The sequence below is a fragment of the Pezoporus flaviventris genome, unplaced genomic scaffold, assembly GCF_033815535.1.
Source record: "Pezoporus flaviventris isolate CSIRO_AGI_PZ_B2104156 unplaced genomic scaffold, CSIRO_AGI_Pfla_v1 ptg000036l, whole genome shotgun sequence".
NCBI classification, from domain to species: domain Eukaryota; kingdom Metazoa; phylum Chordata; class Aves; order Psittaciformes; family Psittacidae; genus Pezoporus; species Pezoporus flaviventris.
In genome coordinates this window covers 24513560-24527964 of record NW_026892584.1, presented here as the reverse complement: position 1 = coordinate 24527964, position 14405 = coordinate 24513560, and the positions used below count along the sequence as shown (strand labels likewise).

At 51.8% G+C, this 14405-nt stretch overlaps 1 protein-coding gene across 2 annotated transcripts; it reads left to right on the top strand.

The window, feature by feature from the left end:
- Positions 1-5492: 5492 nt before the first annotated feature.
- NKX2-1 (NK2 homeobox 1) lies at positions 5493-11924 on the top strand. 2 transcript variants are annotated; one of them, XM_061463530.1, is made up of 3 exons: positions 5493-5698; positions 10041-10417; positions 11212-11924. In XM_061463530.1, the coding sequence occupies exons 1-3, from the start codon at positions 5646-5648 to the stop codon at positions 11880-11882; spliced, it is 1101 nt and encodes a 366-aa protein (XP_061319514.1). In that variant the 5' UTR covers positions 5493-5645; the 3' UTR covers positions 11883-11924. The 2 variants fall into 2 exon arrangements, with proteins under 2 accessions (XP_061319514.1, XP_061319516.1); XM_061463532.1 differs by lacking the exon at positions 5493-5698 and adding an exon at positions 5889-6248.
- The last annotated feature ends 2481 nt before the right edge of the window (positions 11925-14405 follow it).

Genomic DNA, 14405 nt, shown 5'->3' with positions numbered 1-14405 from the left:
AGCCCTGCCTCTAAGCCTTGACAGCAGCCTATGCTAGCTGTGCTGCCACAGAGGTCAGTGAGGCCAGACAGGCAGCAGACGGATTTGCCTCTGTTCATTAGTCAAAACAGATTTCTAAAAGGGCACATGGATTACATTGGACTCACCGATTTCCCATATGACCATGAGCGAAATCTTTGCTTCTTATGCCATCTCAAAGTAGGCATAAAATGCTTCCTTCCTCACCCTAAGACTGTTAACATTCATGGAGTGTTTTGAGATCCTACAGAGAAGGGATGGAAGCATCAAGTTTATTCACCTATAAATCTCGTCTCTGACACCTGAACCAATCTGTCATGCCCTCCCTGCCTTCTGGCAACTTCCCAGAGCATATAGAACCTGAAGCTGGCGTTCCTGTGGGGTGCCAGAGCTGGCCCAGCAAATATTGTATGTAGATGGCAAAATGGCTTTCCTCCTTAGTCCTGCGTTAAGTACTCACTAAATGAGTTTGATTCCAAAAACTCACAGACAACCAGCTCAGGTTGCTTCCTCCAGTACTAATATGTAAACAACTTTGTTGGGTTTTTTCAGTTAATGTTATTCAGAGACAGTAAAATGCTGTAGAGTATTCATTCTGATTCCAGTTGTGGAAATGGAGCATGTATAATTACCAGTGTGGGTAGCAGTCCATCTCATAGCCTTACTTATGCCAGTGAAGGATATTATCTCATTATATCAGCTTAGCAGTCTTCTTTCCCTGGAATTTGAAATAAGCAAAGCACATAAAGGAATGATGAAACAACTAATCATAAAGGACATTATTTTAAAAACTGAACAGTAGTCAAAATCCATTAATGGACCATTTTACATCATTAAACTACTTCCAAGAAAGTATCTAGGCTTTTTCAGCATAAACATTTCTACATTGAAAATGTAACTTGAACCTAACTCTATGGTTAGCTATTTTTTGAATGAGTATAATATGTGCTTTCATTTATGACAGGGCAAAGATGAGTGAAATTTTTAACTTCATTATGTCTATCATCCAAAGTCATTTAGAAGATAGTCCTTGTTACATGGAGACTCTTATGCACTAGAATGCTAATAATGACTGATGTCTGGGAAAACATAATATTGAGATGCTAGCAAGGACTTGTTTTAGCATATGTTTTAGGATTTTTATTTGAATAGAAAGTGCTGTTCTAATGCAAAGATAAAATAATTCTGGACCTTTAGAAACTTCTGGGGTGCATTTTTTAGTTTACAGTACAAATACACTTTGCTTTTGTTTTCCAAGTCTCGGTCAACCCAGCTGAACCTCAAGCTGAACTTTGCAAGGCTGAGCTCATCTTTTGTCATACTTGTAAAACCTTTTGGTCAGCACTCAGTTGCAAGCGGAACCATGCTACCCATACCCTAGTAATAGGAGAGCCAAAGAATCCTAATCAATGTATCAATAAAATGTCCAAAGGGAAGAAAGGTTGCTGCTGGGGGAAACAGATGAAGATGAGGGTATAAGTTGATTACAATAAAAGAAGCTCATTTAGGAGCAGTTCTGTTCTTCACATAACTGCAGGAGTGGGTAAAAAGTCCCTTTCCAACTGGGTCCTTTCTTTTCCAAGCTACCCATTCTTCTTAGGAGTAGGAAAAGGTGAAATACTTTGATGAATCTTTTGCTTCACCTTCACCATCCTTGGCAAGAGAAATATCCCGGCAGATCAATCCTATGCACTGTGCAGCTTCTATTAACAAACGTATTTGGCAGAGTGAATGTCAGAGCGAAAACCAAACAAAAAACACCCATTGTACCTATTGGTCCCAGTAGTAATTCAGTATTACAGATGGCTGTAATACACTAATCATCGTCTCCATTTCTTGCATAAAATAGAAAGGCTCTGCTTCCATAGCTATGTAGGGCAATACGGGTGCCATTGGTGTTGGAGTGAGTGAGCCACATACACTGGCTTTGCAGCACTCTTTCAAAGATACAGCATTGCAGAGTAGTCCAACTGATGGAGCCTGATCTGGCCTCCAGGATGTCTCTCCATTGCCTTAAAGGTGATGTGAGCTGTTGTCCGGATAGTCAGATTCCTTCTGTGGCACACAGGTCTCATGGCAGAGCATCCCTCATGTGTATGTCACGCATACAGCCCACTGTACAATGAATTTTAGAGACCCTATTTGCAGTAGGAAACTCTTGAAGGATGGTACCTAGAAACTGAACTAGATTAAACTGGCAACTGAAATGAACTCTTTCCTAGCAAGAGGAATGCACCTGCTATATCAGCATCCTGGGCCATATATATGTCAGTGGCTGGTTAACAAAACCCAGACCTGGAAACAATGCTGCAGAGTGTATAGCTTTTTTAATGGGTTTGGTAGCAGGACCAATAAAGTTCATTGTTGAGTTTCCCTACAAATGGCTTCCTTTGTGCTGCAGCTTTTTACATCAGCTTTTAACTAGACCTACCAGTTGTACTAGCCAGACTGAGGGCATGATCTTCCCAGAGACTCTGGCTCCCATGAATTGAAAAGGAGACTTCTGAAACATCCCTAGAATTGCTTTTGGGCTTCTAAAATGGTCCTTTTTGCATAGGAAACCTGTGTCCTCCCTCCCATGGAAGGAACAGAAGGAAATCAAGGCAGAGTAAATTGAGTTTTTTTTTTCATTTCAAGACTCAAGGGGAAATGTTGATTTTAAAGCTCACATGAGAAACAAACAAATCCACCTGCCACTAACTGTGACCAGTTGGGTCAGTCTGGCCCTACCAGGCCATCTCACTTACTTGTCTCAGCATTACATCTGAGTACTTCAGCCCCCAGTGGCACAGCAGATTCACCCCCCCCACTCAGAAAAGAACATCGGCAATCAGGCTGCTCCTGCAGACTGGACACTAAGCTCAGCCCTTATGGGATGTACAGGCTCAAGGGTGGGAAGCTGGTTGGGAAAAGGCAGAGTCAGTCCCAACAGGCAGTTTTTGAGCAAGAATTTCTTTGTACGTGACCATGATCTGTCAAGAGTACAATTTGAAACTGTTTGACTGTGGTGCTCAAAAGCAAACACTTGGAATGGGCACAAATTATTAAACAGCTTCTCTTGATCCAGTAACAGGTGAATTGCAGATACTTTCCCAGAGAAGGGAAAGAATCCCACTCAGATACGTCTAATGGAGGGTGTTGATGGGGAGCTGCAGTAACATTAGAAGAAGCCAACCCTTCCCTCTAGATCTGGAGCAATGCACTGTGAGGAGGGACGAATATCCACGCAATTACATCTGTCTCCTACGATGATGACTAAGCAAGATCCCATTCCGTTTCCTCGTGTATTCGTTTGCGTCCTGGTTAGGGAAGACTTCAACAGCAGCCGCAGCAGGCCAGCTGGACCAGGGGAGCCCACCCGCCGCCGCTCCCTGGGCCCTGCGCTGCACTTCCCTCGGCGGCCAGCGGAGGCTGCTGCGGGTCGGTCGCCTCCGCACCAGGGCCTGCAGGGTCCGGCCTCCGAGCGTCCCTCCGCGTGCAAGGCGGGCGGTCGGAGCCGCGGGAGCTCAAAAGGAGCTCCCCCACTTACAGTGGTTCCCCTTGCCAAAGGGAAAAGAAAACAAAGCCAAAGGCACAACGGGGCAGCTGGCAGCTTCCTTCCGAATTAAAGCCCCCTGGGAAACTCAGACCAAGGCAGAGAGTGGCGAGAAGAGGGGATGCAGAGAAGGATTTAGGGACAACGACTGGAGCACTCGGTCACTCCAAAGTCAGTTACATCAGGGCGGCTGCGGACAGACCCGGTCACTTTGCGCGGGTTCCCAGGCCGCCGTGGGGATGCCGGCGGGTGTGCTGGCCTTCGGCTGGGTGGCTCGGCCCAGTACTCTGGAGCAATGAGGCAACAAGGAAGGACCGTAACTCCTCGCAACCCTCCAGTAACTTCCTTCGAGTTTTGCCGTGAAAATAAAAGCAAAGCAAACAATTCCCTTCCCCCCAGCCCGAAAATAAAGCTCGGGTACCACCCGTGCTGGTCGAAAGGGCTCCATTGTCGTTTTTAAATGAGGTATCTTTGCAACCACTCGCCCCTCCCCGAGCCAGCGGGGAGCCGCGCGTATCCCTGGAAGCGAGAGGTAGCGGGGAACAAAAGGCAAACTCCGAAGTGAAATTGAAAATAAAAGGGAGCTTTGGTTACCCCCAGGGAAAGGTCGAGGGGGAAAGGTCGCCTTCCCGCCAGCGCACGTACTCCCGGCGGGCGCAGGGGAGCGCTCCGACGCCGGGCCGCCGGCTTCTCGGGACCCGCGGGCCCGGACGGAGGCCGTGCGCCGGCCGCAGAGCCCCGAGGGCGCGGAAGGCTGCGGAGCCCTTGCCTCGCAGCACGCCCAGGGCAGGCTGCAGCTCCCCCGGCCCCTCGGCGGGGCAGGCCGGGAGCAAGGGGGGTGTCTTCCAGACCAAAGCAGGGGGCATTGAGCAACGTGCGCTCTCCCCGCCAGCCGCTGCCAGCCACGCTGAAGCCTGCTGCCGAAAAGGGCCGCGGTAAATCAACCCGCCGCCCTGCATCCACAGGCACACCACACACGTGTCCGTCCCCTCCGCGTCCAGCCCCAACTGGGATCCCGGAGCCGAGAGCCCCTTAGCCCGGCGCCGGCGTGGCCGCGGGCCTGGCGAAACAACTGCCAGCGCAGGAACCGCCCTGGGCCCCGGCGGAGCCGCGGGAGGGTGAGGGTAAGGAAGGGAGGACGGCGAGGTGACCCTCTTAAAAGCTAAGTTGCTTTTTGAAATAGAGACGACAGGGGTGAGGGCTGTGAACGTATGAGTAAATATATACTCATGCATACCCGCTGCCGGAGGTATGCGCCTTACGCACGTGTGTGAATGTGTGCAGGGACGTTCTGGATGTACATACAAAAGCACATAACTCCTTAACTGTCTAATGTAATATACTGACAGCTAGAGCTAAAATCAGATAAACAGATGGATCCCGGCAGGACTGTGTATCTACTGATAAAAAGTATTTATGTATGTATTTATATCTATGTAAAACTTTTCACTATCTTTATAAAACTTTTGGCAAATTGTCTCAACAACCATCTTCCAGCAGAAATCACCCCTGGCTCGGGTGTATCAAAGACGCTTCGGGGCAAGCTGAGTCTTGTATTTGTAGTAATAGTGTGAAGGTGGCAGTCTGCTAACACTAAGGGAAGGAAGCCAGATGTAGAGAACATACCAATTGCTGATATTAACAATACCAGGATGGGGATGGGGGTCAGGCGACACTTCAAGGCACATCGGCGGGAGCACTGCTGCTACCCACCCCCGGGTCCTGGGGCTCCCGAGCCTGCACCCAGCGCTTCCCCGGTCCTCAGGCGGGGCAGCCTCGGAGGGCGCGGTGCGGCCTCCGGGCCGAGGCGTGCCCGGGCCCCCCCGCCTGGCACGGCGGCGGCGGTAGCCCTTCCCTGGCACCCCGCACCTGGCCCCACCCTGGTCCTCTTGGCCAGGAACGGGCCGGCGAAGGAAAAGCGGGGGAGGGGGGAATGTCTGAGGATTAGGTCAGGAGGGCTCAGTCGTCTGCCAGGAATTGGGGAAGGAGGGAAACGAGCTGCGAGGAGGCAGCGCTGCCCTCGCACGGGACCTCGCGAGCGGGGCCGCCGGTCACGGGTGGGGAAGGGCCCCCGAGGAACCCCAGATGCGAGATGCTCCACGCCCTGAGCAGCTGGAGGAGCAACTGTGCGTGCGCTGCAGAGGGGTGAGGACTTGGCGCTTTAGCTTTTGATGGCTTCGCTTGTTTTCTTTGATTCGCACGCAAGGGGCAGAGATTTCGACCCATGTACTGAGGGATTTCTCCCACTCGAAAGAGATAACTAGTGCGGGGGGTAGGGGGGGTGGGGGAGTGTCCCACAGAATTGTCCCCATGAGCCACAGCAAGAAATCCAAGGGAGCGCTTTCAGGAAGCGTGTCTGGGCAGAGCTCCTGCCCTACACACCCCAGCATGTGCTGTCCAGGCAGGGAGCAGCTCCCAGCACCCTGTCCGCGGCCGCCAGTGGCGGCGGCATCTGGCCACACTGCTCGCTCACTGGGGAAACCTCCTCTCCTTCCTTCCTTCCTTCCGTCTCTGCGTGGGCTCAGGGAGCGGTATGCTGGGCACATCTTCCATTTGGGGAGGGGGGCTAAGGTGACAGGAAGTGTGTAACGCCGACATGCAAAAGAAATCAGTGATGAAGTTTCTATGAGCTGGCTAAGGGGTGGGCCGAGAGTGAAGAGTTGCAGCAAGCTGCGCGGTGGTGCCCCTTTTCCAGGTGCGGATCTTTGGGAGGACAATTTAAACCTCTATTTGAATATTAGAGTTGTGCTGATGACCAGGAGAAAAGAGTTCTGTCCCAGCTCTGATTTTGTCCCTTTAACTCAGACTTCTCTAGGAGCTGCTGGCCACACGGCAGAGCCCGCCGACCCCCTCTCTCACAGCAGGGCAGGCTGCAGGGCTGCGGCAGGGCCGCCCCCTCGGCAGCGGGAGCTGGGCTGCAGGGCTGGGAAGGGTAGGGCAGGGGTGCCAGCAACGCACCCGTGAATCGGCCCACGGAGAGCATGGAACACCTCATGCCTTTGTATCAAAAAGTTACGCCTAGAAAGTGTCTCTCTGGTTGAGAAAGTATTCGCCCGCCGGTTGCGTGGGACTCTCCCCTCCGAGCCCTTCGGCAGTTCTGGCTGGTCGAGCACATTCGATTCCCCCTAGGGAGGCACAGCAGCTCGCATAAAAAAAAAAGACATTGTTGTCTTTGGAGAGCCCTGTGCGCACTTTCAAAAGCTGATCCTTGAGCTCCCAGCCCCCGCAATCCAGTTGATGAGGAAACGCGCTGCGGTCTTGGTGGCACCGTTTCCATTGGGATTGGCACCATTTGATTGACAAAGTCTCCCATTCTTCCACCTCTCGAGTGTTATCAAACGGATTGTGTGGGGTCAGAAGCTATTGAAGGGACGTCCGTGTAACCGCATTTCTGCAAACACGGGGTGAAGACCGTGCCTTTCTCATGAAAATGCTTCCACCAGGCAAAACGCATCTCATCTGCCTTGCTCTTCTCCTTAGCATTTCTTTTTAACTCTAGCATTTTACTAAGCAGCAGCACCAGGTAAACGAACACATCAGCAGAGGCAGCCTAGGCAAGACCCTCCCGGGACTGCAGAGAGATAGCCCTGGCAGGACAAACTTAGGTGGAGGGTTTCAAAGAGAAGGGGAAGGGAACTGGACAAGGGCAGCAGCGAAGCAGTTTGGCCAGTTGTCCGCGGTTTGACTCACCCCGGTATAGCTGGTTTGGGACGGGAAAGGGGGAGCAGAATTTGACCTGCTTCCTTGCCGCTAGCTCAGTCTAGCGGGGCTAAAAAGTGCCGTCGGGACCTCGCTCGTCGGTATGTTCCTAAAGAAGCGGTCAGAGCTACATAGAGAATTCCAGCCCTCTTCCCCACGAAGGGGACATGAAGGGCTCTTGTATTAACTTCGCTTTACTGGACCTCGAGCAGCCAGAGCTAGACTCCCCAGGTTCATCTAACTGAGCAGTGCTTCGGAGGCGGTTTAACCTACGCTCACTCCAGCGCCAGGATAACTATGCTCCCCCAGCCACGGCAGGCGGTGAACGGTGTCGTTCCGGCAGCGCCCCCCGGGAAGGAGCGGGCGGGCGGCGGGGACCCTCCCCACCCACCCCCTCCGCCTCCCTGCTCTTCGCCTCCAGAACAGCCTCTGGGGTCTCCTCACCTCGCACTCTCGGGGGAGAAACGGAGTCGCTGCCCCGCATATTGCGCGGTCAGTTGCTGTCGTTCGCCTCTGAGCCGACAACAGTGCAATTTTGGTGGATCTTGTGGTATTCCCCCCCCCCCCCCTCCATTCACACCCTCCTTTTTAACGGTAATAAAACAGATACGGAACTGATGTGCCTGAGAAATCCTGGGGAAAAGGAACAGGAAAAAATAACACCAAACCACCAAAGCAAGGTCGAGTGTCTCTCTGTAGGAACAAACCCAAAGACGGTTTTGAAAAACACCCGCAGAAATGGGGGAAAAAATGAGACGCGGGGCGGGGGTGAGGGTGAGAAATATTGCAGGATGTGGAAAGGCAAGATCTAAAGATCTGGAAATAAAACAGGAAAGAGGTAAAAGCAGCAGCCTTTCTAGCCCAAAGTCACCCAAAGTGACCTAGCGGACTCACAACGAGCCCACTTCGGGGTGTTCAGCCTTGAGAAAGCTGGTACCGAAAGAGGTGGCTGAGATGATGTTGGAAAGCTGGAGGCCTGATTGAAAGAAGGTTCCCCCGATTATATTTTTGTGGAAAAGCTCACCTCTTGCAGAGCTCTAAAGTGCAATCAAGGCAGAGGCTTACACTTGAAGGATGTTAACTCTCATACGGGAACCTACTTTCTCCTAAACGGTTTCTTGCCTAGTGAATGAGAGCCTCCCAATTGAAGCAAAATGATCCTTATGTACTGATATCAAGCACAGTTACAAAGCGACCGGCTATTTATGCTGCCACTTTAGACAAAGATATTTAGTTATTCCCGGGTAGCAAGTGCACTTTTGCATTTTTAAGCACGAACCAGCCGAGCACAAACATATTTACAAGTGCCATTACTAAACAGTTACTTGACACTTCGAAGTCACTGGGTTAACTGTACTTTCGCTGTAATTTTCTTAATAATTCAGGTAATTGCTGTATTAAATTGGGTTTGCCAGGGCCGTAAGCCGGGGTTTGAAACACTCAGGGGAGGTTTCTCTCCCCTGCTCGGGAACACCCCGAAATAGAAGCTTTGGAGACATTAGACAACTTGGGAGTTTTCTTCAAAGACCCGAGTGACATTAGCAGCCGCTGCCTTTACGAGGGGTGGGGTTGGGAGGGGGAAAACAACGACGTCTGTGAAGGGGCTTGCTTTTGTTTCTACACTGGATCCGGGAGCAGATCAGAAAGTGCCAGAAATTGCAGTTTATTCGAAACTGCAGGGAATTCATTGGCAAGGTCGCGTAGCAGATGACCTGAGAGGTCTTCTCCATCCAGCTCCCATGCTGTATAAATAACCTTAGAAAGCAGCTTCAGGTTCAGAGGGACCACGAGAGACTGTGGCAGTCTTTGCCTTTGAGAATAACGAGCAACATATTGCGCTAACCTATTTTTCAACAGTCTCACGTCCCAGGCTATTAATTTTACTGCTTGCTTTTGGAAACCTGCATCTTCCTCCTCTCCATGAGTTTAAATTAAAAAATCCCTAGGTGAACAGAACTGATGGCTTTAGGGAGACAAGCGATCCTCGCCCTGGGGGTCTCGCCCTGGTGGTCTTAGCAGATACAGGAAAGGTTCTCGAGATGCTGAATCCCATGAGCTCTTCAGCCACCAGCCGGCCGGGGGACCCGACAAGCCGGGGAGGGGAGTGCTGAGCGCTGGGACCGCGGCCCGGGCTAGACGGCTGCACTCGGGGAGCTGCCTGCCCGGCGGCGGGGCTGCCGCCACCCGGCTTCACGGGAGAGAAGGGGACTCAATCCTGCAGCTCACCGGCATTCAGCCCCGTCTCCCTAGCGTTCACAAAGGCTGGGCTGTCAGCCTTGCCACCCGGGAGCTTATTTTAAAATCCTTTCACCCCGCCAAACGGGGGTCATTTTGCCTTGCCTTCCATTTCCCATCCACGATATTGCCACCCCCGAGAAAAATAAAGCGAGTCGTGCTCACGGGGTCTGTCTCCTTTTCCCTTTCTCTCTCTCTTTTTTAAGACATTAAAAAAAAAAATAAATCCTGACAAGGAAAACTTAAAGGTGTTTACCTTGTCATCAGCATGTAAGCTAATTATCTTGGGCAAGATGTAGGCTTCTATTGTCTTGTTGCTTTAGTGCCTATGCCCCGCCTCTGGTGGCAGCCTAAAACCTGGCGTCTGGCTAAAACAAACGAAAGGCAGCCCTGAGCCTCCACTCAATCCAATTAAGGCGGACTTCGTCCACTCGGTTACGTGTACATCCAACAAGATCGGCGTTAAGGCAACACCAGAATATTTGGCAAAAAAAAAAAAAAAAAAAAAAAGATTTGCCTCCCCTTCCTTTTTTTTTTTTTTTTTTTTTCCCAGCCGCCGAATCATGTCGATGAGCCCAAAGCATACGACTCCTTTCTCAGTGTCTGACATCTTGAGTCCTTTGGAGGAAAGCTACAAGAAAGTGGGCATGGAGGGCAGTAACTTGGGGGCTCCCTTGTCAGCCTACAGACAGTCTCAGGTTTCTCAGCCGGCCATGCAGCAGCACCCCATGGGCCACAACGGAACAGTGACTGCCGCCTACCATATGACAGCGGCAGGGGTCCCCCAGCTCTCCCATGCCACGATGGGGGGCTACTGCAATGGGAACCTGGGCAACATGAGCGAGCTCCCGCCTTACCAGGACACCATGCGGAACAGCGCTTCGGCGACAGGATGGTACGGCACCAACCCGGACCCCCGCTTCTCCTCAAGTAAGGTCAGCCCGCGGCTGGGTGGGCGCCGGGGGGTGGCCGCGCACCTGCCCCGCAGCACCGCGGGAGATGGGCGCCGGGGACTCCGCACCAGGGCAAAAGTCTGTCCAAATCTTGTCCGTCCCCACCCACCCACCCACCGCTGCCCCCTCAATTCCTCCTTCTGCCCGAGGATTGTGCCTGGTCCCTTCACCCCGGCTGGTTTCATGTCAGCTGCCCGGGGCTGCTTTTGCACGGGGAAGGGGACAGGATACCCCGCAGCGGCGCGGAGACGGATCTTGGGGCTCGCCGTCCAGCGGGGCAGCAGTGGCCCAGACCCCGGGCCCGGGAGGGAGACCGCGGTGCCCGTCCTCCTGCGCGCCGTCCGGCACCGGGCGGGCGAGGAAGGAAGCCGGAGCCGTGGGAGCCGCGTCCCGAGTGCGCGGAGGGGAGCGGGCGAGTTCGCCCCGGCAGGCGTCAGCGGAGCCCCTGTTCCCGGGAGCTTCCTCCCCGCTGTCACCTCTGTACTTGCTCGGGTGTCATCCCCCGGGCAAGGCGAAGGGCGAGCGGTCTCCTTTATTCACCGGGGTTGAGTCGGGCGAGGAGGGGTCCAGTTGCCCGCCGTTCTCCCCGGGGACGCCGGTCGTTGTTTGAGAGCTTGGGCGTCCCGAGGACCCGGCTGGGGCTGGGCTGCCGGGGGGCTGCGGTCCCCCTCGGGGGCGAGCGGCGGTCGGTGCCGCTGGAGCGCGGGGCCCTGCTCGTGCCGGGCCGGGCTGAGCCGAGCCGCCTAAACCGTGCCGCCTTCTCCCTTGCAGTCTCCCGCTTCATGGCGCCGTCCTCGGGCATGAACATGGGCGGCATGGGCAGCCTCGGCTCTCTGGGAGACGTGAGCAAGAGCATGGCCCCGCTCCAGAGCACGCCGCGGAGGAAACGGAGGGTCCTTTTTTCCCAGGCCCAGGTTTACGAGCTGGAGAGACGTTTCAAGCAGCAGAAATACCTCTCCGCCCCGGAGAGGGAACATTTAGCCAGCATGATACATCTCACCCCTACTCAGGTCAAAATCTGGTTCCAGAACCACCGCTACAAGATGAAACGCCAGGCCAAAGACAAGGCTGCGCAGCAGCAGATGCAACAGGAGAACGGCTCCTGCCAGCAGCAGCAGTCTCCCAGAAGGGTGGCGGTGCCAGTGCTTGTAAAGGATGGCAAGCCCTGCCAAGCAGGCTCCAACACACCCACAGCAGCTATCCAGAGCCATCAGCAGCAGGCTGCTACAACGATCACGGTGGCTACCAATGGCAACAGCCTCGGACAGCATCAGAGCCACCAGACAAACAGTGCGGGGCAGTCTCCAGACATGGGACAGCACTCGGCCAGCCCGTCCTCTCTGCAGAGCCAAGTCTCCAGTTTGTCTCACCTAAACTCTTCTACTTCTGACTATGGCACTGCCATGTCTTGCTCCACCTTGCTATACGGTAGGACCTGGTAAAAGGATTAAACAGAGCAAAAGAAAAAAAAAAGGGGAAAAAGAGAAAGGGAAAAAAAGGCAGATTTTCCCAGTCACACAGATCTCTGTCCTGTCCAAACTACTGGGTGTCTTTTTTTGTTGTTGTTTGTTTTGTTTTTGTTTGGGGTTTTTTCCTCCCTTTTCAACGCTCCCCCACCTCCCTTCACTTTCCTGCGTGGTTCTCTGAGGACCTCTAAGAGTGTGAGAGAGAGAGAGACTTGGGGTTTTGTTCGGTTTTATTGTTACTCTTGATGGTTTTGGGTGCTCATTTTTTTCCCCCCAATATTGTTGTATGGGGTGTTAAAAAAATTCTGACTAATAACTACGGAGCAGTCTGCAGAAAGGGGACCATAGTTAGGCATGGTCCGAAGGCTTGAATTTCAGATGTACCCTTTGCCAGCGTCTAGGACTTGCATGTAAATATAGAGATTTGGGGGGATGGGGTGGTTTCCCCCCCAGAAAAACGCATTCGCGTCACCCAGACACAAGAAGCAGCTTTCCCCCCCCCCCCGTCCCCCGTCCCGGTCTCCTCTGGCAGCCGCGCCGCCAGGGCCAGCGGATGGAGACGTGGAGTCATCAAAGGCTTGGCTTTTATTTTCCTCCTTACGTTTGATGTGAACCTGTAGCTGTATAATGCTGTCAAAAGTTGGACTAAACCCATAGTTTTTAGTAGCCTGCATATTTTGTTGTATAAAGAAAAAGAAAAAAAATACAATCAACCAAACCAACCCCTACCTTTTTTATGGACACTGATCGCCCCGTCGTAAATCCTCTGGCAGTTTGTTATTTGCGCACGCCGCCTTTTCCTGTTGTAACTTATGTAGATATTTGGCTTAAGTATAGTTCCTAAGAAGCTTCTAATAAATTATACACATTACGAATATTCTTTTTTTTATTTCCCTTTGGTTCCCCCTCCTGATCCTCCCCCGCATATTTTTTTTTTTCTTTGCCCATTCCTTTTTTCTTTTTTGATTGATGGAAACCCCCGGGTATGCTGCCAAACCCTGAGAGGCCCCCACCCCCCCGGGGCCTGGCCCTTGGTCCCAAAGGGGAGCTGCGACAGGGAGTAAACAGGATACAGGCTCAGTCCTCAGCCTGCAAAAGTGACCAGCAAATGCGTGGGATTCGCAAACTCGAGAGCAAAAGGATCGAGTCCAAATTCATTAGCCCGATTATTGGGAGGGTGAGGGGTGAGGGCCACCTCTGAGACTCCTTGCTAGAGAAAGCAAAGTATTCCAAGAGTAGAAATTCAAATGCCAAAGGCACGGAGGAGAAAGAAGGTAAAAGTCTAACGCCACTAGAAACAAATAAACGAAGAACCTGCTGACAGTATAGAACATGCGGCCGATTTAAAGAGCGTCCAGTTTTAATACCGTGTTAAAAAGAAGAAAAAAAAAATTTTCTACCAGGTTTTCCTATGTGCTTGTATTTTAAGGGAAGTACAGTCACCTTATTTATAATCAAAATAAAAAGATAGTTTATTGCGTACGACATGTAGTTTGAATTAACTTTCTTTATCAGACTGCATTTAATTTTCTGCACATACCCAGCCCTGCAAGCACGCACACCCAGACACACAGGCACGCAGACACACACACACGACCACGCAGCTCCTCCCGCACATCTCCCCCTCACTGCCCCGGTGAGAGGTCAGCTGCAGGCTGCACCCCAGGCCAATGGACATCGGCTTTGCTTGGGGTTTGGGGCTTTTTTTTGCGTGTGTAGCCATTTGGGAAGATTGTGAAGGAGCAGTTGAGGAGAAAGTGCGTGTGTGTGCACGTGTGCGTGTTTGTGTGCGTGTGAACGAGGTACGCGACCGGCTGAGACACCAAGGGGCGGTTGGTAGGAAGGTGAATATTGTGAGCAATGCGAGGCAGTTAGATTTTAACTTTGCTATAAATATATAAAGCTTATCAAGTTAAGCACTTCGTATCGGACAAGCTCGAAATACGCTTAGTTCGCTGTCTTTCGGGTCCCAAATATCCCTTTCATGAGTGTAACAGAATAAGAAGTCCCCCATCCTAAAAGGGACTTCGTAGCGTGTTCTCCTTCGCGTCTGCTGCTCTTTTATTTTTTTTTTTAATATATATGCATATATTTATTATTTTGGTTGGTTTTTTTTTTTTTTATTTGTTTTTGGTTTGGTTTGGTTTGGTTTGGTTTGGTTTGGTTTTGGTTTGGTTTTGTTTCCCCCCTCCTCCCCCGACTCAGACCCCGTCAGTTAAACCAAGGGAGCATATCGCGGTCATTGAAAAACCCCTGAATTACAGAGGTATTATGAAATGCTCGTATATTTGAAGAGAAAGCAAGTAGTTTGTCCGGGATTGAAACATCCCAACCTCCAGTTTAAGTAGCAGATTTCGAAAGCTCCAGTCTTTCATTTATCTAAGATAGCTGTGATACTCGGACACCAAGTGCTAGTCTGGATGAAGAAAAAGGAAAAAAAAAAAAAAATATTATCGGATTCTTTCTGCCCCCCCCCCCCTTTACTTCTAACTGGAGAAC

Coding starts and splice junctions, on each gene's coding strand:
- NKX2-1 (XM_061463530.1), top strand. CDS start 5,646: ATGCTCCACGCCCTGAGCAGCTGGAGGAGCAACTGTGCGTGCGCTGCA. Junction 5,699..10,040: donor TGTGCGTGCGCTGCAGAGGG/GTGAGGACTTGG, acceptor TTTTTTTCCCAG/CCGCCGAATCATGTCGATGA. Junction 10,418..11,211: donor GGACCCCCGCTTCTCCTCAA/GTAAGGTCAGCC, acceptor TCTCCCTTGCAG/TCTCCCGCTTCATGGCGCCG.